This window comes from Lutjanus erythropterus, chromosome 1 (genome assembly GCF_056507025.1).
Source record: "Lutjanus erythropterus isolate fLutEry1 chromosome 1, fLutEry1.hap2, whole genome shotgun sequence".
Taxonomy (NCBI): Eukaryota; Metazoa; Chordata; class Actinopteri; order Lutjaniformes; family Lutjanidae; genus Lutjanus; species Lutjanus erythropterus.
In genome coordinates this window covers 40,658,420-40,680,903 of record NC_139317.1, presented here as the reverse complement: position 1 = coordinate 40,680,903, position 22,484 = coordinate 40,658,420, and the positions used below count along the sequence as shown (strand labels likewise).

Here is a 22,484-nt window from a genome sequence, read left to right as displayed (position 1 = left end):
CTGAATCTTCACTGTAGCTCCTTACGCACGCACACCGTCTGAACTGGGTTTGTGTGGTGTGATGGTGCACATATGCAAATGAACAGCATGCTGGGGCTTGAGGAGACTTGGATTACACCCATCACAAGCAGCATGGAGGCATGTTGTTCTTTTTTTTTGGTGTGTGTGTGTGGTGGTGGTGGGGGGGGGGGGTGGCGGGTTCTCCATTCACATAGCTTGTTTGGGAGATCCTCCAGCACTGTTTTCCTGAGAAAAACTAAACCTGACCTTGGAGGATGAGTAGATAATGACTGAATTTCCATTTTTGGGTGAACTACCCCCATGAAAAAGTTAACTAAAATATAACTTCTTCGAGTTATGGAATATATGGATGATTTTTACAGAATAAACATCAAGCATCTCATCATGTAGTCATGAGGTTGTTGGCTTGCAGGACTTCGAAAAGACACCGAAATGCTGCCATCTTGAGGCAAGCAGAACCAACTGCAGACTTCTGCTCTATTACTCTACAGTAAAATAAAAGTCAAGGCAGGGGCAAAACTTAAGAAATTGCAAAAGAAAAGCATGCAGATTTTAATGTATTCCTTCTAAAGACATGGTTTATATATGATCTGCGTTTCTTTGCATATGTTGATATGGGAGGCTGCAGTGGATAGAGTAGACCCAGTAATCCTGGCAGCTTTGTCTGACCTATAGGCCTAGAGCTAAAGAGGGATTGCTGTCACCCATGGCTTTATGTGACCCACTGAGCTCCCAAAAAGCTACAAAACTAAGAAGGAAAATAAAGTCATACAGTTGCCTTGTGAGGTGGATATAAAGGGAGACAGAACAGCTAGAGTTGTGCCTCTCATTGCACTGACTTTTACTTTGAGACACAGGCAGGTACAGTTGCAATGATCTTTTGAGGTCTGAGGCCCCGGCAGAGGAAGTGGAGGGCCAGCAGCTTGTGATGCTGTGAGAGAAGCAGACAGTAAACAAAACGGTCCATAGAAGAGCCCCTGACAGTTTTGATTATCCCTGTAATTACAGGCCGCTTTCATCACTTCACAGAGCAGAGCACAGAGGCATTATTTGAACGCCGCACATTACCTCAGCCCTGGCAGACAGCGCTCGGCATCCGTCACAATCCAACAATTAGCACTGGGAGGGGGGAAAAAAAAATTCACATTAAAAATGAAGTGAATATCAGTGGCCACCCAAGAGTCCAAATACAGTGAGTCACCCTCTAACAAGTGCTCACTGTACCAACATGACCTCCCTGTGCCAGAGAATGTTGTGCCTGTCCACTTGCATTTGTTAAGTCCCTATTAAAGTCCCCATGAAGGCAGCCGGCGGGCCCACCTACCTCGACTGTCCCGGTGGAATCCATTCTCGCACTGCACTCATGTGGAAATAAGCCTGTTTACCACCAACGGGTCACACATGCTAATGAGCGTCTGTTTGTTTTCCACTGTGCTCATGCAGGAGGAAGGGAATTTAGAGGGGAAATAATAGATGATATGCAGACAACAGCCCGGGTGGCACTGCAGCACTAATGATGAAAAACGTACTGTAGGACAGAGAATTAATGGATATGAAATCGGAGCAGGAAATGTGGTCTGACATTTTGATGTTGGTGGGTCTGATCACAATACAGATTGTCGGCTGGCCCGGATTGAAAGGGGTGGCGAGGTTGTGGCTCAGGAATCCCCAGATAGACTGACCTTAGACTACAGAGCAGTGAGCTTTGTCTGCTGAACCCCCCTCTGACAGGAAAGGTATGATAGAGTTAGATGTCTATACCATAAACCACATCTGTCTGGAGTCTGTATCACTGATGACACAGCAATCAATCCTCAGAGAAGTCTTTTTTTATTCTTCTTCCAAATATAAACAAAAATAAATGACAGAAAAGCAAATTCATTGTGTTAAGAACAAATTGACATCTACAAATTAATTTTTAGTGTTGGTAGAGCTGCGACAAATAATCGATTAATCCAGCGGTTCCCAACTTTTTTTCCTCGGATGACCCTCCTCCTTGGAAAAAATGGTTCTTTGATATGTCATATTTATTTGATATTTATGCGAAGGACATCTTTTCTGGTTCCTTTAGTCCTCTATGACAATAAAGTGACTATCTTGGTTATAACAAGGCATCACCTTGGGCTTCAGGGAAACACTGATCAACATTTTTCAGTTTTTTAACATTTTATGGACCAAACAACTAATCATTTATTTGAGAAGGTGACTGTCAGATTAATCAGTAATGGAAATAATCATTATTTGCAGACCTAAAAACAGCACGCACATGAATATGTATAAACAGGGGAGGATTTAGTCATTTTGGGGCCAAAGGCAAGCACAGGCATGGGGCCCTCCACATCCCTTGTTCTCCTCCCTTTTCAATCCTTGAATAAATAGTGAGTCATAAAAATAAACTTTTACTCATGGTGGAGTGCGGGGGAAGAACTGAGGAGTTGCACAGCCTCAGGACAGAGGCTGTTCTGAAGTCTGGCGGTGGATACTTCTGTATCTCTTTCCAGACAGCAGCAGAGTGAACAGGCTGTGGCAGGGGTGGATTTAGTTTTTTAGTATCCGCCCGCTTGCACCTTTTTTCAGCACTGCTGGGATAGCTTCGCTTCAGTTTTCCACAAGCTGTATGCCGCACCGAGCTGTCTGTTTACATGAGATGACTACTGTCTTCCTGAATCATTTCTGCAGATGCGCCGTGAGATCATGGAACAGTCCAAGTTAGTGTGACACTCATTACATCGAGCATTCTGATGCCATTTTAGCGCGTGGATTTTTAGATTAACATAATTAATTAGAAAAAGTAAGAAAAAGTTTCTCAATCATAAGTTAAGTAAGAGGTATTTTATGGGACCTTTGCCCAATGGCAGGTCCACCCCTGAATACACTCTCAAAATTCTCTTTTAGGAGTAGAGCTGCACAATTAATCACAATATAATCAAAATCACAATATGGCCAAGTGTAATATCCAAATTGAAGATTTTTTGAAGACCTAAAATCTTGTTCCACACATTTAAGAAAATATGTCTGTCACCACTTAATCGTATGATATATCACAATCGCACAAAACTGAAAAAAATCTAGATGGATAAATAGCACTACAGGCCAGGAGAAAAATCTGTATTTTTGATTTTGGGGTGAACTGTCCCTTTAACAATGTCTCTCCTCTATTCAAGCGTCCCAGTGGGCAATGACCCAGCATGCACTGTCAAAACGAAGGAGCTATATTGTCTTAACACATGATTAATTATATCATTTAAACCTGAGATTTCACTGCTGCCACACGTCAGTATGTCTTCATCAAACAAGGCTCATAGACCTTTTTCACAGCAGCCATATTGATATGAGATAGTAAGACAAACACAGGTGTTGCCAATGACATTAATTAAGGTGCATTTGCATATAGTGTAGCAGAGTCTTACCAGTGAAGCAACGTGCAGAATAGCAGCACCCTGACTGTGTAAACTTAATTAGTATCATTGGTAACACCTGTGTTTGCTCTACTGTTTCATATCAGTATCGCTGCTGTGAAAAAGTTCTAATCAGGTCAACAGTTTTGCAGTCCATAGTTTTGACATTTTTTGGCATTTACCATATTTTTGCCGCCACATTATGTAATTTCACTTTTGATCAGATTCTACTGTGAACCACTTCAGTTCACGACAAAGAAAGGTGCAGCCAGTGTGACATCACTTTTTGTTTCAACGGCAGCGTGAAGCAGCCGACAAAGGTACAAAGGGTCCAGTAATTATGTGGAGCCACAGTTGCTGGTGCATTAGTCACAAAGACTACAACATTATGTAATGTAGCGGTAAAAAGTCTCAGAACTTCTGATGACACATGGGAAACAGGAAAGGGGAAACAGCGTAAACCCTCATCAGTGTTGACACTTAATGGGATGTTGACTTTACAAGGCCACACATAAATAATTATGAGCTTCGCCAAACTGCTTCACTACTGCGCTGCTGTAGGCCTGTTATATTTTATTGTTTGTAAAGTCTAAAGTCATGTCGTGCTAATGTGCTTTGAGAATAAGTGGACAAACAGAGAGTAAAACACTTTATTTGAAGGGATGGTCATAAGACTGACATGACACTGTCATAATCATGACACGACACCTGTCAGGAACATGAAGGAATCTTAATAAATGTTCATGAGTGTCATATATGTTATTTTAATGCAAAGTTAGGGGTGGGGTTCCCAAGCAACACCAGCTCTACATTAAAAACAGCATAGCTGACTGAATGACACTTTATGACAGTCATAAACATTCATAATGATGTCTTCATGTATGTGCATAAGACTGACATGACATTGTCAGTCTTATGCACACATGGCAGGTGTCATGTCACGGTTTTAATAGCGTCATGTCTGTTTTATGCACACCCCTTTTGAAGTGTTACCATATAGCCAAGTTCATATGAAATAGTAGGATAACTATACATAAAAAGTATTAGCATTCATACTTACCCTGTAATAAAAGAAGAAATATCCACTAGTTAAAAAATGACTACAGTATAATTTCTTTGTAAAATTCCAAATTTTGACCACCTTATTCCACCTTGTAACCCAGTACCTAAATTCATGAATTGGCACAGCATTATTAAAAGAAATTATACTGTAACTCGGGAAACTACACCGTATGTTATGGGCTGAAATCTGTTACCATATTTCTTAAATACAATAAATACCAAGTAAAAGGCAGATTATTTATCTTTCTTTGAAATTCTTTATTTTTAAACTTTAAACTAATTTATGAACATGGTGACGGATTGTCAGATAAATCAGACATTTTACTGCATTTACTGCTGCATTTTAGTTGAAAATGCTTTGGTGACATTTGAAAGGTTTCATACAACATTAAACACTGCTGGAACTTCTTCCATCATGCAATCACTATGGCTGATATGCAAATTTCTGAAGTGACAGCCAAAGAATATTAATGAACATTTACAAATTAGAATAAACAAAACAAAACAAACAAACAAAAAGTCTCAGTGTGAATCAATTTATTGTATTTGAAAATGGTTGGTGGGCCACCGAGAACCCTATCCTGGGCCAGGTTTGGCCCCCAGGCTTTAAGTTGAGTATCACTGCAGTAAGTCTGTGGGGATTCTGCATCATTCAGGTCATGGTATTCACTACAGGTTATTGTAGCCAACTGAACTTGTTTAGGTTCTTGAATCATTTCGCCTCTCATCCAAGAGGTTTCTTCAGTTTTTTCACAAAGAACAAGCAAATCACTGCTGTAAGCTGTGTGCTCCATTAGTGAATTTAAGACAACCTATGCTGTAAATTCATTTAGCTTCACATTTGTCCAACACATCACATCTAAACTAAATTTATCAGAGTTAATACGCATCACTATCCCAGTTTTGAGTCTTAAATATTTTTTATAGTATGATCTTACTCGGGATATAGCGATCATATGACCAGTATCCAGAATCATCGGTGTGCAGGTTTGTCCTCATTACTCACCATCTCAGTCACTGTCCAAACACTGCTCAGAAACCTGGATGAGGCGTTTACATGCCATAGTACATTTCTATCAGAGTGCTCCATGTAGCTTATCCATTTTCTGAAACGTTTCCACGTCCAGCATATAACTGTGCTACTGATTATAACCACAATACTAATGCGCATGTAAATGAACTCAATAACCTCCCCGCGCGGAACAAAAGAATGAAGGTTTTTGTTGCGGGTCGGATGCTCAATGTAGAGACACAACCGGATGTAACCGAGTAAGTCATCCGGCAGCTGAGAGGCCGAGAAGCAGTTGAGCTAACGTCACCTAAACGGTCAAAGTCTTAATTTTTTAAGCAATTATCTCATATTGTAATCTGATAACTTCAAAGAATAAACATGATTAAAGCCATATTGATATTTAACAACCACGGGAAGCCGCGGCTCATCAGATTCTATCAGTATTTTGTAAGTATTTTGGGGCTTGCTGTTGAAAACATTAGCATTTTGCTGCCTTTACTGTCTTCACTGTCTTTTGGCTTGCAGTAGTTAGCTAAGTGTTAGATTAGATAGTCAGCTTGTGGACAGTCATCCTCACCTCAAATGCTGCCATAGTCTAGCTCGGTGCTTGCTGTCTAAAATATTTGTTATTCTCAAGTTACAAATAATGTTAGCCGATGCTAGCTTGCAATGATTTGGGTGCTGTCCATTTTTTAGTTTCAGTTCCCTCTTGTTCAGGCAAATATGTCTGTGAAATAGAATTTAGGATTGTACACTTCCATCCGCAGTAGGGCCGCAACTAAAGATTATTTTAATTATGGATTTATCTGCCCATTATATTTCCAATGAATCGATTTTATCAGTTGGTTCTTTGGTCCGTAAAGTGGTGAAAAATGCTGATCGCTGTTTTCCAAAGCCCAATCTGACGTCCTCAAATGTCATATTATGTCCAAAACATGAAGTTAATAAATTTACTCTCACAAGAGGACAAAGAAATCAGAAACTTTTAACATTTGAAGAATTGAAATCAGAGAATTTGGACATTTTAATTAAATATGACTTAAAATAATTAGTTGATTATCAGAGTAGTTGGCGATTAATTTAGTAACCAATTAATAATCGATTTTCCACTGCTCTACTTAGCAGTATTAAACGGATGTCATTTAGAATTAGATATGATTTAGCAAAAATAAAACACATAACATTTCTGCTCTGTACAAATACGTTGTAATGACTTTGTAATTGCTGGTCTGATTAACATGTGAATGCCGACTTTGCATTATGGCCTGTCTTTACACACTGTAACTTCTAACAAGTAAAATGGGCCTTTAAGAAACACAATAAAATGAATGTGAACATCAGGGGTCTTTACTTAAAATAACTCAACTAACTACTGCTTAGATCAATACTGTTCAGGTTAACATTACATTATTGTCCCTTCAGGGAAATTTGTTTTGCAGCAAAAGCAACAGCAACAACAATAAATAAAAACAGTTCAGAAAAAAAACACATACTAGTTCAAGGGAATTTCATATTAGTACAAATATGCAAGAATGCCAAAGTGCAGGTGTGCAGAATGTACCTGTGTAGTGCAAGGACTGCAGTCAAGGTGCTCACCACCTTTGAGCATATCTATAGCACTTGGAATGACAGAGGCATGGAGTCTTTTAGTCCTCCAAACCTCCAGGTTGATTCATACAGGGCAAATTAAAGTTTCCAAACGAAGCAATAATACAGAAAGTTAGAACAGAATTAATGAAGCTTCTGTAAAAGAGTGTCATCATCTCAGCGTGAACAACATCAGATTCAAAAGTCAACTTATCAAGAACAACACTCAGATATTTGTACATCTCAACTGTGCCTCTATCAACACCTTTTACAACAGGGCTCAGTGGTGAAATCAATTATCATGTTTTTCCTTTTAGACACATTTAGATTGATGAAAGATTCAACACACCAAGCAACAAAAATCGTCCACCACCAGCCTATGATCCTGTTCTTCCCCTTCAAGAAGGCTAACAAAGACAGAATCATCTGCAAACTTTAAGATGTGTTGACAGTCATTAGTGTACATGGTGTAAAGAAGGGGGAAGAGACAGCAACCCTCAGAGGAACTGGTGGATGAGTAACTGTCAGACACTGTGATGTATTAATTAAATAGTCCATTATCCAACCAATCAGATTAAGATCTAGTCTAATCTGTCAGATTAGATTTTTTGCTCATCTGAATGTAATGAAAGAATTCACTGATCACAGTTAAACATGACATGCACATAGTTGATTAAGTGCATTAAATGGACAATTCACCCTAAAACCAAAAACACAAATTTTCTATGATGTAATAATATATTTGTCCCTGTTCTCTGTGAGTGTGAATTGCAGAGTGCACAAAAGATTAATAAGTCTGATAAAAAGTAATTGAATTTTAACTTCATGCTTCGGTGCCACAACTTGGGCCTTATGCAACTTTTACCACTCTATCAGCCAACTAAATGTTACAAATAACAAACGACCCACAATAATGGTGGGGTTGGCACTTGATAAGCTGTGTAACATGTTTTCCTGCAGGCGGAGGACATGCAGCAGCAGATCATTCGGGAGACTTTCCATTTGGTGTCTAAAAGGGACGACAATGTCTGCAACTTCTTGGAGGGAGGGAGGCAAGTATTGTTGTTTGCTGTGATCCTGTTTGTGCTGAGTGATGCACACTATCAGAGAAACTGCCACAAGTGAACTTGATTTGTTTATGTTGTGATTTTTTTTAATGGAAAGACTGAACAGCTAAACACAAGACTTCATATGTCTTGAGACTTTTTGAGTTTATGTCGGCACAGACAGAAAGGCAGACCTGTACTATGATGATATTACTATTCTGATGTGTTACGACACACTTTAACTACTGTAAACCATGGACCACTTTTCTGGGTTTTCTCAGTTTGGTTTTATGCCACTACAGCAGCTGACCTCACTTGGCAACAAAGATGAGCAGCTGATCATCAGCTGACTGCAGATGCAGTAGCATGACTTAACCAATAGATGGAGGCAAAGCCACGAAAGTAAACTTTGTCTTAGTCACTTTTGTCATTTCTTCAGTCAATTTACTTACCTTAACCCAAGTGTTAATTGTATAACATACATTTGTTTGTTTCTTTCCTGCTGACACAGTTAAACACAGTGCAAAACTACACCTGAATTTTCTTGTAAAGTAGCATTTTTGTTTTCTCACAGTCTCATCGGTGGCTCCGACTACAAGCTGATTTACCGGCACTACGCAACCCTCTATTTTGTCTTCTGTGTGGACTCGTCTGAGAGTGAGCTTGGCATTCTGGACTTGATCCAGGTTTGTTTCTGCTTTATAGACATATGAAACAAAAGTATAAATGTAAGTCTTTTTTTTTTTCGTTTTGTTTGAAGTAAAAGAGCTAAGACTTATTTTTCTGTGCACTTGTGAAATATCAAGAAGCTGATTAAGCAGGATGATTGTTGCACAGGTGGGCTTTAGGCTGGTCACAATAAAAGGCCAGTCTAAAATAGGGGTGCACAGTTAATCACAATAACATCACAAAATGACCAAGTTCAATATCCAAACCACACAACCACAACCAATCCACATTTTTTGAAAAAGGGGTCCTGTAGTGGATGTGAGATGACCTGGCCTAAAAATCTTGTTCTCCAGATGAAAGAAAACATGTTTGTTTGGTACAGACCTCAGCAAATATCACCACATCACTACTTTAATGGTGAACATGAAAATGGTGATGCAAAGTTGATCATTTCCACTAATTGTGTTGCATATTACAATCACAGTTTTGGTAAAAAAAAAAAAAAAAAGATCACAATATGACTTTTTTTTTTTTTTTTTACCAAATTGTGCAGCAGTTTTATCACATGACAGCACGTGGCTTGTTTCGAGTGGAAAGAGAAGGAAGTGGAAACAAACCCAGAATTTCAAAATAAAATTCCCTTACAGAGGTCTGTCAACATTAACTTCTGAATGTGAAGAATTCACAGCATAGCAAATAAGTATATTGTTTCTGATTATGGGGAAACACTGAATTTGTCTTTTAATAAAATTCTAAACTTTTAGGTTTAGGGTTGTGTCAGTTTTTCACTGTTGTGTCAACATCAATCAATCAACAAGTATTGTATCAAAGTTAGAAATTCTAATAACACTACAACTAGGGCTCAAGAATTTTGAAAGAACATGTAATTGCAATTATTTTGACTGATATTGCAATTACAATATGATTTGCAATATTAGAGGTAATAATTTTTGCATCATTACTCTAATTGGAAAATGTGGTAAAACGACTATGGTATGATTTTTTTTTCCAGGAATCTGTAACAAATGAGAATTTTTCTTAAAGTCTGAAGAATCTGATTTGTAGGACAGGACATCTCTGCCTCACAACATTCATTCATTTAAACGCTTTTTGATACACATTTTGCCCTCGAAAAATATTGCACCTCCTGCAATTCAAAAATTGCAGAAAGTCATAAAATTCTGATGAATTGTTCAGCACTAACTACAGCACAGTGCCGAGGATGTCACAAGTTCTGAGGGAGCAGTGAATTGACATGCTGACTGCAGGAATGTCCACTAGAGCTGATGCCCATGAACAGAATGCTGAAAGCTGAGAATGTGCCAACGCATCCAAACGGCCTCACAACCGCAAACCACGTGTAAACACTTCAGCTCAGGGTCTCCACATCCGGCTTCTTCACCTGCAAGCTCATGCGATACCGGCCACCCAGACAGCTGATTCAACAGTTGGTTTGTAAAACCAAAGAATTTCTGAAGAAAAGCAGTATCAGGAAAGGTCATGGTACGTGACTACCGTCCTCACCGCGGTTTTGAACTGACTGCAGTTCGGTAAAACAGCACATTTTAGAGTGACCTCCTGTCTTAATCAGCATCTTGATACGCCACACCTGTCAGGTGGATGGATTATCTTGGCACAAGATAGGTCTTGAATCTTATACTTGAACTAAAAAAATGGGAGCAAAAACAAAATTGTTGCATTCATATTTTCTCCTCTTTTTCCACATCACCCTCTGTTTGCTCACTGTACAATGGTCCAAACTTGTGAAGAGGACATTCTGTCTCTCCCTTAAGCTACTTAACTAGCTTCTTTCCATTCCATGTAGCTGTATTTGATTAATTTTGGGAAACAGGAACCATTTTGAACTTTTGCTTCCTCACTGGTTGCTTTTAATGCTGGTGATCTAGGAAATGAAACTTACTCTTCTTTGAACTCACTGAGAATCTATCTGGATAAGATGCACTGATAAAATGTAAATAAGGAGACACACTGATGTGACAGACGCATATCAGCCCAGCTAAGTTATCACATGAAGTGCTGGTACATACTGATTTAAATCTTCCTTCACATCCTGATTGTTCTCATGGGAACACATTGTTGTGCTTGTGGCAACACACAAGAGATAGAACATGTTACAAAGCTAGTGCCCTAAAAAGTTAAGCAACATCGGTTTTAGGATCTGGAAGAAGTGAGTCAACACGCTCAGATCCTCCACTCATCATCACTGACATCAGATAGTTAATCAGCACAATCCCTTATCATCAGTATAGGAGAATTATAACATGTGGAATACAAGATACACGAACATCTACACTGTAAAAAAAAAAAAAAAAGAAAAAAAGTTTAAAAGTAAAGCACCCGGCTGCAAAACTTTGTTGTGTCAACTTACATCAAGAAGTTCACTCAAAGTGCAATCTAAGTAACACAATTATTCAGATCTACTCATGTGCTTGAGTTAAGAAAACTTAAAATAATACGTTTCATTAATTGAAAATTGTGTAGTGCACAGATTCCACTGTAAAAATTATGTGCACTAGCTGTGTTGTGTTAACATTAATGGTTTCTGAAAGATTGTACATGGAGCCCATATCCTGTATTTCCTTTTTTATTGTCCAATAAAATCAGTAACCTATAAAAGAATCATGATTACAGGATTCTTAAAGATGCTCAGCTTACAGATCGATCCCACACTAATTTGTTTAACCCTAAATGTTTGTATTGATCCACCTCTATGGCCTCATCCTGATACAGTGCTGCAGGGATGATGATTTTTTTAAGCCTGTCAGGATGTCAGAATCGATCAGGTTCCCTCCACAAAGAGAATATGTACATTTTTCCACTGGATTTTGGATTAGTGCGGAAACTAAACTCTGAGGCAAACAAAACTTTATGATACTTAGACACTTTGTTTAACAAGATCAAACAAATGAACACCACTTACATGATTTGTGAGTGAAAATACAAGTTGTGATTACATGGCTTTATTGAATAATTGATTATTACAGTTTTTATTGAAAAACAGACTGTTGCTATGGATACAGTTCTGATCATAGACTCTGGAGTAACAATAAAATCATTGTGAAATCACTAAAATAGTTTTTAAATTAATATTTTATCTGAAATTATTGATGTTATTTGATACATAATCATCTAACAGGTAGGATAATGTAAAGTGAGCAGGTCACTACTGTTGAATAAAGCCATAAAATCATTTTAGAATTAATATGTTGTGTTAATATTTTTGAGGTGTATGTAACCATGTAATAAGTGGGATAATGAGTGAGCATGTCATTATTGTGGAACAGAACCTGTCAGGATGATTCAAGACTCCTCTCTTCAGGGTCCTGTGTCATCTTGTCAGGATTTATTTCACAATAATGACCTGCTCACTGTACAATGCCACTTACATAACAACCACCTTTCTTTAGACACATAAAAGCCTCAAAATTCAAGAATGGGGGGTATACTTTACTGAGGTATTTTATGTTGTAGAGAAACACTTCACTTCAACTTTCATCAAACCCAGAAACCCCTTGACTTCAAGATGAGGGAACTGGAAGTGCTAATCTGTGCTAGAACTCACTCCTACAGCACTCTACTGTCATTTATACTGGTTGTGCATCCAAAATCAGTCACCATTTCTGTAGCTTTTAGATGTTTAAAGTATGAACCACTGATTTCCTGAATGTTTTGACCATGATCATCTAACTTAAAAGAGCTGTGTTAATTAAGGATAATAAAAATTCATGAGGAGATTTGTTATTCCCTCAAATATAATCATAATCTCAGATCATCTTCAAAATATTCATCTTGGTTCACTCTTCTCTTGAGAAATGTGATGTTTGACTGTCCAAATCCTCCTCGCTGCAGGTGTTTGTGGAAACGCTGGATAAATGCTTTGAAAACGTCTGCGAGCTGGACCTCATATTCCACATGGACAAGGTGAGCGTGGACAGGAAGAGCCTTTTCAGTAACGGTCATGTTCGAGTGTTTCCTGCTCTTCACAACGCCACTGTTTGTGCCACAGCGCTGACCTCAGTGACAGCCTGCATGGTTGTTTTTCACCTGAGGGACAGCAACTCTCTCATATGATGTTAATTTCCTGTTTAGGTGGACTCCGGCAATAAAAGTAATACAAGAAAATCTGGCTTTGAACTGCGTGGCTGCTGCGGGAAGCAGTGAATCAGTCAGTACCAGTAAATGAGGTTACTTGAAGCCAGCAGTTTGACATTTTAACTTATTCTGGACGAGTTTGATGCTAGTTAATCTGTCACAAATCCATTCCAACATATTGTTTCGCTCTCTTACACTTATGTTTACATTTGTATATGATCCACCTCCACAACAGCTGGCCAGATTCACACTTGGCACGATGTTGTGTCTGAGGTAACCCGCATCTGCATAAGATTATGGGAACATTAAGGCCTTTGCACACCAAGTCTGTTATTTCCATCTGAAAATGTCAAAAACAACCTGATGTTTACTCCATTATGTTTACTGATTGTGTGCTCACTCCAAAACCGCAGTTTGTTTTTTTTCCATATTCAATTTAAAAAAAGTCCAGATGAGGGGATTTTTGTATTTATGAATGAGCTGCAGAGAGACGTGACGTCGAGGTAATGCGCAGAGCGTGTTTGTCTTTTCTCTACGGCCAGCTGCTTTTCAGGAACAGCTGCATTCTTGTAATTGATGTACTTCCTTTTGGTGCTTAGGACCAGTTATTTTGAATAATACTGTACGTCTAACTGGGCTCGCCCTGAGCTGTATTACTGTAGTAAGATTCTGCAGCTCTGAAATTCTTTTTTTGACATTTTCCCTTCAGAAGTGAAATCATCAATCACTAGCATTTTGATTCAAAATGGAATTTTTTTTTGCAAGGAATGATAGGAAAAAGCATGCAAGGTTTCTTCTTGTAAAGATTTTTTCCGATGACGGGTTTAAAAAGTAATGCCTTTAAACTCCGTGCTGGCTCCTTTAGATCGAAGCTCCGTTGTCCAGGCTACAACAAGGCCTCCTTTTTTCTCTTGCTGGAGCTGAGCTCGAAGTGTTGCTGGAAACTAATCAGACACGTCTATGGCCATCTTGATTGAATTTTCCCAGCAGGAAATTGATGTCATGTGGTGCAGTGGGGCTTGGCCTGAGGAATGTTCCAAGATGAAACTTGGAAATATTTCTACTAGAGAGAAAACCCTCCCCTAGGTGCGCAAAACTGACTTGCACAGGATTGTGAAATTGCTTCTTTTTTTTTTAACACATATTCAGGGTTGTAAAACAGACTTAATTTTACTAGTCTGTCTTGAACATATGATAATAAAGGACAGATTCTAGCTGTTTGGTTATTTTAATTTTGTTTCCCAGACATGATTTTTTTTGCAGTTTATCATCTTTAAACTCAAAGTGTAAACTGGTCGAGTGAGCCATGAGAGAGAGCTTTGTTCCAGAGAGGTTTGCTCTCTCCAACATTAGGTTTTGCACCTCTCTTATCTCGTCTGTATCATTTGGCAGGCTATAAAGGAACACAGACAACCTGTGTTTGTAGACAAGGCAGGATTATAAAATACTGAACCTTACACCACTTCAAGCAGCTACATCTGGCTGTGTTTTGGAGCCAGGATGTGATGTTGTGTAATCCAGTCTTTACTGTGTAATGTTCTGTCTGAAATTGTTCACAAAAGTCATGGAAAGAGGGACCTGTTTTAAAGACTGAACAAACGTGTGCAGTGACGTACTGTTGTTGTTGTAACTGCTGTGTTGTGTGTCTGTCTGCAGGTCCATTACATCCTGCAGGAGGTGGTGATGGGAGGCATGGTGCTGGAGACCAACATGAATGAGATCGTAGCTCAGGTCGAAGTGCAAAACCGCATGGAGAAGTCAGAGGTCAGTCGCTTAGACGCATTAAAGGACCATACCGGTGTTTTTGTATATTTAAGCTCATTGACTTGTGCAAACATTCCATTAGTGCGTATCATTTTTCACCGTGGGTTTTTAGATAGATGAATGTGATGTGTTTTTTTTTTCTTAGCCTTTATTTATTCAGGGTAGGTTCACTGAGAGCGAGGTTCTCTTTTGCACATTCACACCTGGAAGTAAAAACAAAACTAAAAGTAAACATTTTTAAATAGTAAAACCTAAACTGAAACGAGCAAAGCCACCCTGGAAACTAACTGAAACTAAAGAAAATTAAAAACAAAAGTCAAAAATGAAATTAATATAAAAACTAACGAAGCGTACAGAACCATAATTACTCTGGTCTGGGGTTGTGCCCACTGATGCCTGTTTTCTGTGGTTAAAGAAACAATCAGACCTTAGTACAGATTAATAGCTCAGAATGGGAGCACCAGCTTGTGAGCTACATTCATTCAAAATAGAAAGATGTCTATGAATACAAGCGTCAGTGAGACAGCTGAACAAGTTGTTTTAAGTCAACTTAGAGAACTAACGTCTAAAAAAGTTCTCCACTGATTACACCTTGACGCATTAGTTTGAAAAACAGATCCAGAAATTGTCTTTCTTATTCCATGCTTTCTTCCTTCCTTGTCAAAACCTGGCACCGACATTACCCATGATGCAACCTGACCACAGCTCCATCTGTTTGTTTGTTTTTGTTATGTTAGTAGCAGCTAGCCTTGAGCTGCTAGCCAGAGATAAGGAGCTGGCTACAGAGGAGGTCACTTCTTTGTAACTCCTCACCCCCAGACAGTTCTAACCTGACATAAAAACAGACTTTGATGCGTAAGATCGCTTTCTTCAGTCATTATGAAAACGCTAACTGCTCGTGGCAGCCGCAACCGCAGCTTCCAGATTTGATTGACCAGCACAACCCACCTCCCCATGAACACAAAGTCAGACTGACTGAAAAAAAAAATCAAATGGAAATTCAGTCTGATCATCAGGCTAACTCACTGTTGCGTTCATGTGCAGCTGAGGGCAGAGACTGTTCCCCCTTTCATCATCCAGGCGCTTGTGGGAAGCTCCTGCAGCGTACCTTGAATTTGAGAGGAGGCTGCCAAAAGAGGATCACATTAACTAGCTACTGTATGTTGATGGAAAATGAAACTTTAAAGACATGAGTGAAATGAAAATGAACACAAACAAAAGTGAAACTGTAAGGTTGTCAAAAAGACATGTGGATCTGTTTAAACTAGTTCTTGAATTAAAGGAACAGTGGTGGTTAACTGTACAGTGATAATGAAACGACAGGCAGGAGACTTTTAGCTTTGCTTAGCTTAGCATAAATACTGCAAGAAGGGGGAAACAGCTCTGTCCAAAGATAACAAAATCAGCCTAAAAGCTCCTCTGAAGCTCACTTACTAACATGTTGTATCACACTTGTTTGATTTTATAAAAACTGAGGTCTAAAAACCACACATAGTTTTAGGGCAGGTCTACACAGTCTTTCTTGCAAGCAACCAGCAATTCCCAAAAAGCTGAGCTATTTCTTTTTAAGGTTGTAGTTCAGCAGCCAAATCTGAACTGTCATACATGTGAGAGTTTGGTCGAAATAAACCCTTGATTTACCACGTTAGATGTGAAAATATCGGGTGAGGAGCATCAGAGAAGCGGAAGGAGAAAAACGTCGTGTACAGCCAAAATATTTTCACATCTAATTAAGGGTTTAATTCACCAAACCAAAGCTGGTGATTGTTGGAGCAGTGGGAAGATGAGCCAGGATGTTTTTGGTGAGTTTTATTTTGTTTCTGTCGAGTTTGTATGTGTTTTACGATGATACAATTGCTGTTTCTGTAATTGGAGTCTGGTGGCTTTGGCAAGAGCGATAAATTGTCTGTTCCTGCTTAGACAAAAAGGATCTTACTCTTTAACAAAAAGGTCTGTCTCTGTAGAGATCCTTTCCATAATGTTGTCAGACACTTACAATGACAGTCTTTGCCTGTCTGTCAGGGCTGCGCAGTGAATCGAACTTTTATTGAAATCACAGTATGACTCTGCAATTTTCGAATCGCAGGAGGTGCAATTTCTGTTAAAAAATGTGTGTCAAAAAACGTTTAAACTAATGAATGTCGTGATGCAGAGATTTCCTGCCCTACAAATCAGATTCTACAGACTGAAAAAAGTTAGTGTCTTTCAATCAAAATAATAATGTTATAAAAATGATCATTATCTCTAATATCACAGATCATATTGTAATTGCAGTATCAGTCAAAATAATCACTGGATATTTTTCAAAATCGTTCAGCTATAATGCAGCAAAACAAGTACGTTTAGGGCATGTAATTTGATGGTTCACAGCTAACCCTTTGCTAACTCTAACCCTAACCCTATCGGCAAACAGCAACTGTCTAATCATACCTTAGCAACCGTAACCAAGGCCTGTTCATCTTTGTATGTCTCTTCGTGTTGAACGCGGTGTATGGACCTCTAAAAAGAACTCTGTGTTTCATGAGTTTGGAAGGTAGGGTCACATGCAGGGAATAGATTAAAGTTTTTAAACTGCTCTAACGTAAGCTGGAACGTCAGCGTGTCCGACTGTAGATCTCTCTCTGGCTCGCTCTCTTAGGTCTAAGATGGGTTGGCTTTGCCTTTATCCAAGCTCTCTTGCTAAGGTGATTGCGGTCCGGTTGGTCTGACTTGGTGACCGTCTCAAGTAGGGGTGGGTAAAAATATCGAAAAATCGATGCATCGAAATTATCCGCCTCCTAATTCAATATCGATTAAGCAAACCCTCTGAATCGATTCACCTCCTGGCCATTGGGGGCGCTGTGCGCAACATCTTCGTGTGATTCGTGTTTTAAGAACGGAGGCTGCACGCGACCAAACAACAACAATATGTCTGCAAACTACCGCCAAGCTCTGTCCGCGCACAGAAGATAGCAGAGTCTGTTGCTGTCTTCATTTGCAAGGACCTTCGACCATACAGTGTCGTGGAAAACGAGAGTTTTAAAAAGATGGTACACACACATGAACCACGATACGCTATACCAACACGAAAACACACGACAGAGGTCACCATCCCGAAGCTGTACACAGAGGTGAAGACAGAGGTTCATATGCACAAGTGAGCTATTATGGTGCTGCTGATGTTTTATTTTCAGATGTTTTATTGCCCAAAGATGTGAAGTAACGTACCACATGTGTTATGGGCATGAAAATAAATATTTAAAAATTGCCAACAGGTACTCTTAATTATTTGTGTATTTCTACTTCTTACTGAATCGATATTGAAGAATTTAAATCAATATCGAATCGAATCGAAATCGAATCGAATCGAAATCGAATCGAATCAAAACCTAAAGAATCGAAATCGAATCGTGAGGTTCTTAACAATACCCAGCCCTAGTCTCAAGGTCTGCTGCAGTAATCTAGTCACTGCGCTTCCTCTTCCCACATTAATGGCTGTATTTCTGAAGTCTATCACATATGTATAGGTGTCAGATTTCAATGTCCTACCAGTGTTGTGTAAGTTACTTTACATATTTTACATGCTTCTTGTTTTAAAATGTGTCAGATAGAAACATTAAGAAGTCTGCTGGAGAGGAACTCCTCATTTGACTGAAGGAGTTTAAGCATTAGCATTAGCTGACATTAGCCAGCTCCAATTATGAAGCATGCTAGTGAGCATCATCATTTTAACTGACTAAATCCACTAAGATCAGCTGGAAATGAGAAGCTTGTTTCAGTTTACTCTTCTGTCGAATCAAAGACTCACAATTTCCAAGTGAAATCTGCCACCGTTATCTCTCTAAAAGTCATATGTGCAGTGCGAGAATGAAAAGCTTGACAGGTGTCGCAACAGTAACTAAGGAGGAGGTTCAGCCATTATAATGCAGCAAGTTTTCAACTGAAAGCTGCAGCGGTTTTGCTCAGTGTTGGATATATTTCATAAATTGTTGTCCCCATTGGCCACTTAGACATGACAAAAAAATGGCAAAATAGAGTCCAGGTTGAAAAATACAGATTTTACCCTTTAATCTAATGGCATGCTTTAAAATTTTAAAACTGAGATAAAGGATGCTCAAGATGTTTTCAGTTGACTAACTTTCAAAACACTGGGACAGTATGGTTTTTAAATGCCTAATTTTGAACTTTTCTTTTCCCATGGACCAAAATGTAATAGGAATCCACACACAGTCACTTTCAAGGTCTTTTCTGTGTTGTTTTGTTTTGGCAGGGAGGTCTATCAGCAGCCCCCGCTCGCGCCGTCTCCGCCGTGAAGAACATGAACCTGCCCGAGATTCCCCGCAACATCAACATCGGAGACATCAATATCAAAGTGCCGAGCCTCTCCCCCTTCTGAGCGGCACTCCAGCTGCGCTCCGCAGGGCTGATGTACTACTGATGCAGTCAACCCCCCCCCCCCCCCCCAGCTCTCCGCCCAGCCCTGTTGTTCACACGGGGGAAACTGTTTTATATATCTGTTACGGAACCACGGCAGCTTATTCTCCCACTCATTCTTTTCACATGAAATGGGAGATAAGCTGCGGATTATTTTTGAGTTCTGCTGTATACAATTTACAGATTAACTCCAGTTGAAGGATTTGCACAATAATGTAAAGTTTGATTCTATATAGCATCAAGAGTAATATTAATGTTCTCTGCTGTTCTTTCTGTGTTTTTTATTTCTCCAGTTGATTTTCTTCTCTTTCCAAAAGAAAAATGATGTTGGCCCGGTGCGTATTTTCCTGCACAAATCTCTGACATTCATCAGCGCTCGCTTGTCCCGTCTTAACTTTGAAAACGTTCCCTGGCTAGAGTGAGCCTTTGGACTCTGCTCAGTTCACTGTAATAAGATCCTTTGGCTTCTGTGTTGGCCTGCAATTACTCAAACACATCTTTATCTCCTGTTCCAAGTGTGTGTTCACACAGGCCGGGAGTAGACTCCTCTGCTTGGCTCTGGTTACAATTTACTTGTTTGTCCTCTTCTGTAATATATTGTGTCTCTGACATCTTGGTGATTTGTGAATAATATTGTTGTCCTCCTGGGTGCAGAATGCGCTCAGTGTCGCAAATGTAAAAAAGCTGTTTAGTTCTATCCAAGATTTAATGTGCTGTGGTAGTATCTTGCCAACGTCTGCTGAGAGAGGCTAACTTTGACCTTTTAAGTGTTGTATAAAGTGTGTTTGTGTCTTATTGGCTGTATTTAATGGTCACATACAATCAGATGCAGTCTGTCATTTAAAGGACTAGTTCATCTCAAAAGCAGAAATGCATATCTACATAGTTCTGGCGTGAGTTGCCAAGCTTTGGAGTTATAGTCCGTAGAGATGTCTGCCTTTGCTCAAATATAAGGTTACTCGCTGGCACTTGGCTTCTGGTGCTCAAAGCACCAAAAAGAACATTTGAAAAACTCAACAGCAATATATCTTTCCAGAAATCATGACCCAGTTACTCAAGCTAATCCACAGACCCTGCTGTGAGCAGTCTCTCATTCTTTCTGTAATAGAATCTACTTAAGGAGGTAATTTTTTCTACTAGAAAGAAAATAGCTCCTACATGAAACTGCTCATGGTGAGGTCTGGGGAATATGGACAGACACGTTGTAATTTTTTTCCCTCTGAGCCCCAGAAGCCAAGTGCCATTTAGTCCCATCATACTGGACAGAATGCAGACATCTCTACTGCTGATATCACCAAAACTCTGCCGCTCGCACCAGAACTGTCTAGATGGATAAAAAGCACTACACACAAGAAAAAAACAGCTTTTTGATTTTGGGATGAACTGTCTCTTTAAGCCATACTCTGCTAGAGTTTCACCATGAAGTCCTGTTGAACCTGTCCTCTCAAGGAAGGCGAACGTGTCTGTGTCAAAGACATTCCATGCCAAGGTAAATAAATGAAAATGCAAGCCTCTGTAGCGGTGCCTTTTTTGTGCAACAGGATAAGTAGCGAGTAAGCCGAGTCACCAGGCTGTGGTCGCCCAGCATCATGTGAAATTTTCATCAGAACAATCTGAACACTCTGTACGTCTCAGTCCTTTCTGCTCCACCGCAATGAGTTTGCAGTCTTGTTGATGCAGCCACATTCTTTCAGCGCCCCTTCCCTAATTTAGGGAATTTTCTTTCTTTTTTTTTTTGGTTTGGAAATTGCGAGAGTTGTTCCCTCCCTACATCTCAGGAAAACATGTGGTAGCTCTCACCACGTCCCACCTCCACCCTCCCAGATGCAGACTGTGAGTGTTTCACATCAGCCAGGATCATTCCAGCCCCAACTTCTGCATCTCGGGCAGACTTCATTCAGGGGTTTCCAGTGGACGTCCAGCGACACAGGGGTTTGGTATGTACTGTTTGACATGTTAATCTATCCAACATGCTGCATGCCAAGTCACTCCTTTTGTTGTGCTTTTCCTTCACAGCAAAGGTTCTGTCATAGCCCGTGTATCAGCTTTACAGCTTTTGGCATCTGGGAGGTTTCTCAGGATTGGACTGCAACATTAAGGGTCATCCCTGACTGCTCACAAGTGGGCTTGAATGCAGTATAGACAGTTTATAGCCACTGTGAACTGCTGTTAATACAAAGCAGACAGTTTAGTCTTTGTTTTTTTTCCTCTTTCTTCCTGGTTTGATTCCAAAGCTGTCACTTCAAATAAAAGATCTGCACATAATAAGGCGTGTAACCACACTTGTAGTAGTTATGCAAACCATATATAACTTGTGCAATGCAGTTTTGGAATAATTCATCATGGACCTCAAGTCCCAGTTTGACTTCTTGTCTCTGCTGTGGTTTTATTGGTTGTCTGTCAACATCCTGCGCTGCTTGCATTGCTGCGAGGAGCTGAGAGCATGCAGAGCTGACGGTGCAGGTCACGGGTTTACCTGCAGGTAGAACCATAATGCAAAAGCGTATCTGTGTGGGTGTGGATGCATGGATACTAAAAGGTGTTTTACCTTCACACTGAGATAAAATGAACTTTATTGACGCCCCATCTGATTGACATGGCAGAGGACAAAGTGTGAGAGAAGTGATAAACGATGCAAACAAAACAAGCGTGTGTCATGCTGAGATTTACAGTAAGAAGGACGACGTCACCAGTCCCGTGCACAAAGCAAAACCGTTTGTTTTTTTGGTTTTTTTTATACAAACTAAGATTTTTTAAATTTTAAGTAGCATATTAAGGCTGTCACGATATCTAGGGTTGCAAATTTACGGCGTTTTCCTTAAGATAATTGATGAATAAATATGTATGATACAGAATGCATGTTTTTTCTCATTTTCCCTTTTCTCATTTTTTTTCTCAAATGTTTTGCTTTGTTTTAAATTTAACTTTCTTTATACAACAAATGGCTCAACCACAAAAACAGTGTCAGAGATGTGATTACTGCCTTTTTCCAGATTGTTGAATCAGTTACTGTACATATTTAACTGCAATAATCGATCACTGATTTATTATTAATATCCCTACCAATAACAGTTACATTTTAAAAATGAAATATTGACATTTTAATATTACAGATTTGACTAATTGCTTTATTTTTTTAGATAGCGCAGTACCATTGGAATCATCAGTTCTTTTGGCCGCAATAATCGTGGAGTGAGAATCTGATATTGTGACATCCCCATAGCATACATGCATAGACATACTGTTATTAGCATTTAAAGGGATGCTTCACCTCCAAATTAAAAATGCGTATTTGTCCCCTTACCTGCAGTGCTGTGTACACTTTTTGTGTGAGTTGTAGAATTGTCTTCCTTCTCTCCAATACAACAGGACTAAATGACACTTGGCTTGTGGTTCTTA

At 39.4% G+C, this 22,484-nt stretch overlaps 2 protein-coding genes across 2 annotated transcripts in view; both read left to right on the top strand.

Moving 5' to 3' along the window:
* Positions 1-5,746: 5,746 nt before the first annotated feature.
* ap3s2 (adaptor related protein complex 3 subunit sigma 2) lies at positions 5,747-19,343 on the top strand. The gene is made up of 6 exons (XM_084721841.1): positions 5,747-5,940; positions 8,041-8,132; positions 8,701-8,812; positions 12,666-12,737; positions 14,565-14,672; positions 18,922-19,343. Exons 1-6 carry the CDS (start codon positions 5,872-5,874, stop codon positions 19,045-19,047), a joined length of 579 nt encoding a protein of 192 aa, XP_084577967.1. The 5' UTR covers positions 5,747-5,871; the 3' UTR covers positions 19,048-19,343.
* A 491-nt stretch (positions 19,344-19,834) lies between these two features.
* LOC146333280 (aminopeptidase N-like) overlaps positions 19,835-22,484 on the top strand; it is a 28,562-nt gene continuing 25,912 nt past the window's right edge. The window contains exon 1 of the mRNA XM_084721854.1: positions 19,835-21,022. The gene's annotated coding sequence lies outside the window, so the exon portion shown is untranslated. The remainder of the gene's footprint in view (positions 21,023-22,484) is intronic.

What these genes read in the sequence shown, in the direction of transcription:
- ap3s2 (XM_084721841.1), top strand. Translation starts at nt 5,872, where the DNA reads ATGATTAAAGCCATATTGATATTTAACAACCACGGGAAGCCGCGGCTC. An exon ending in AACTTCTTGGAGGGAGGGAG is followed by an intron (nt 8,133 to 8,700) that starts GCAAGTATTGTT and finishes GTTTTCTCACAG; the next exon opens with TCTCATCGGTGGCTCCGACT. An exon ending in GCATTCTGGACTTGATCCAG is followed by an intron (nt 8,813 to 12,665) that starts GTTTGTTTCTGC and finishes TCCTCGCTGCAG; the next exon opens with GTGTTTGTGGAAACGCTGGA.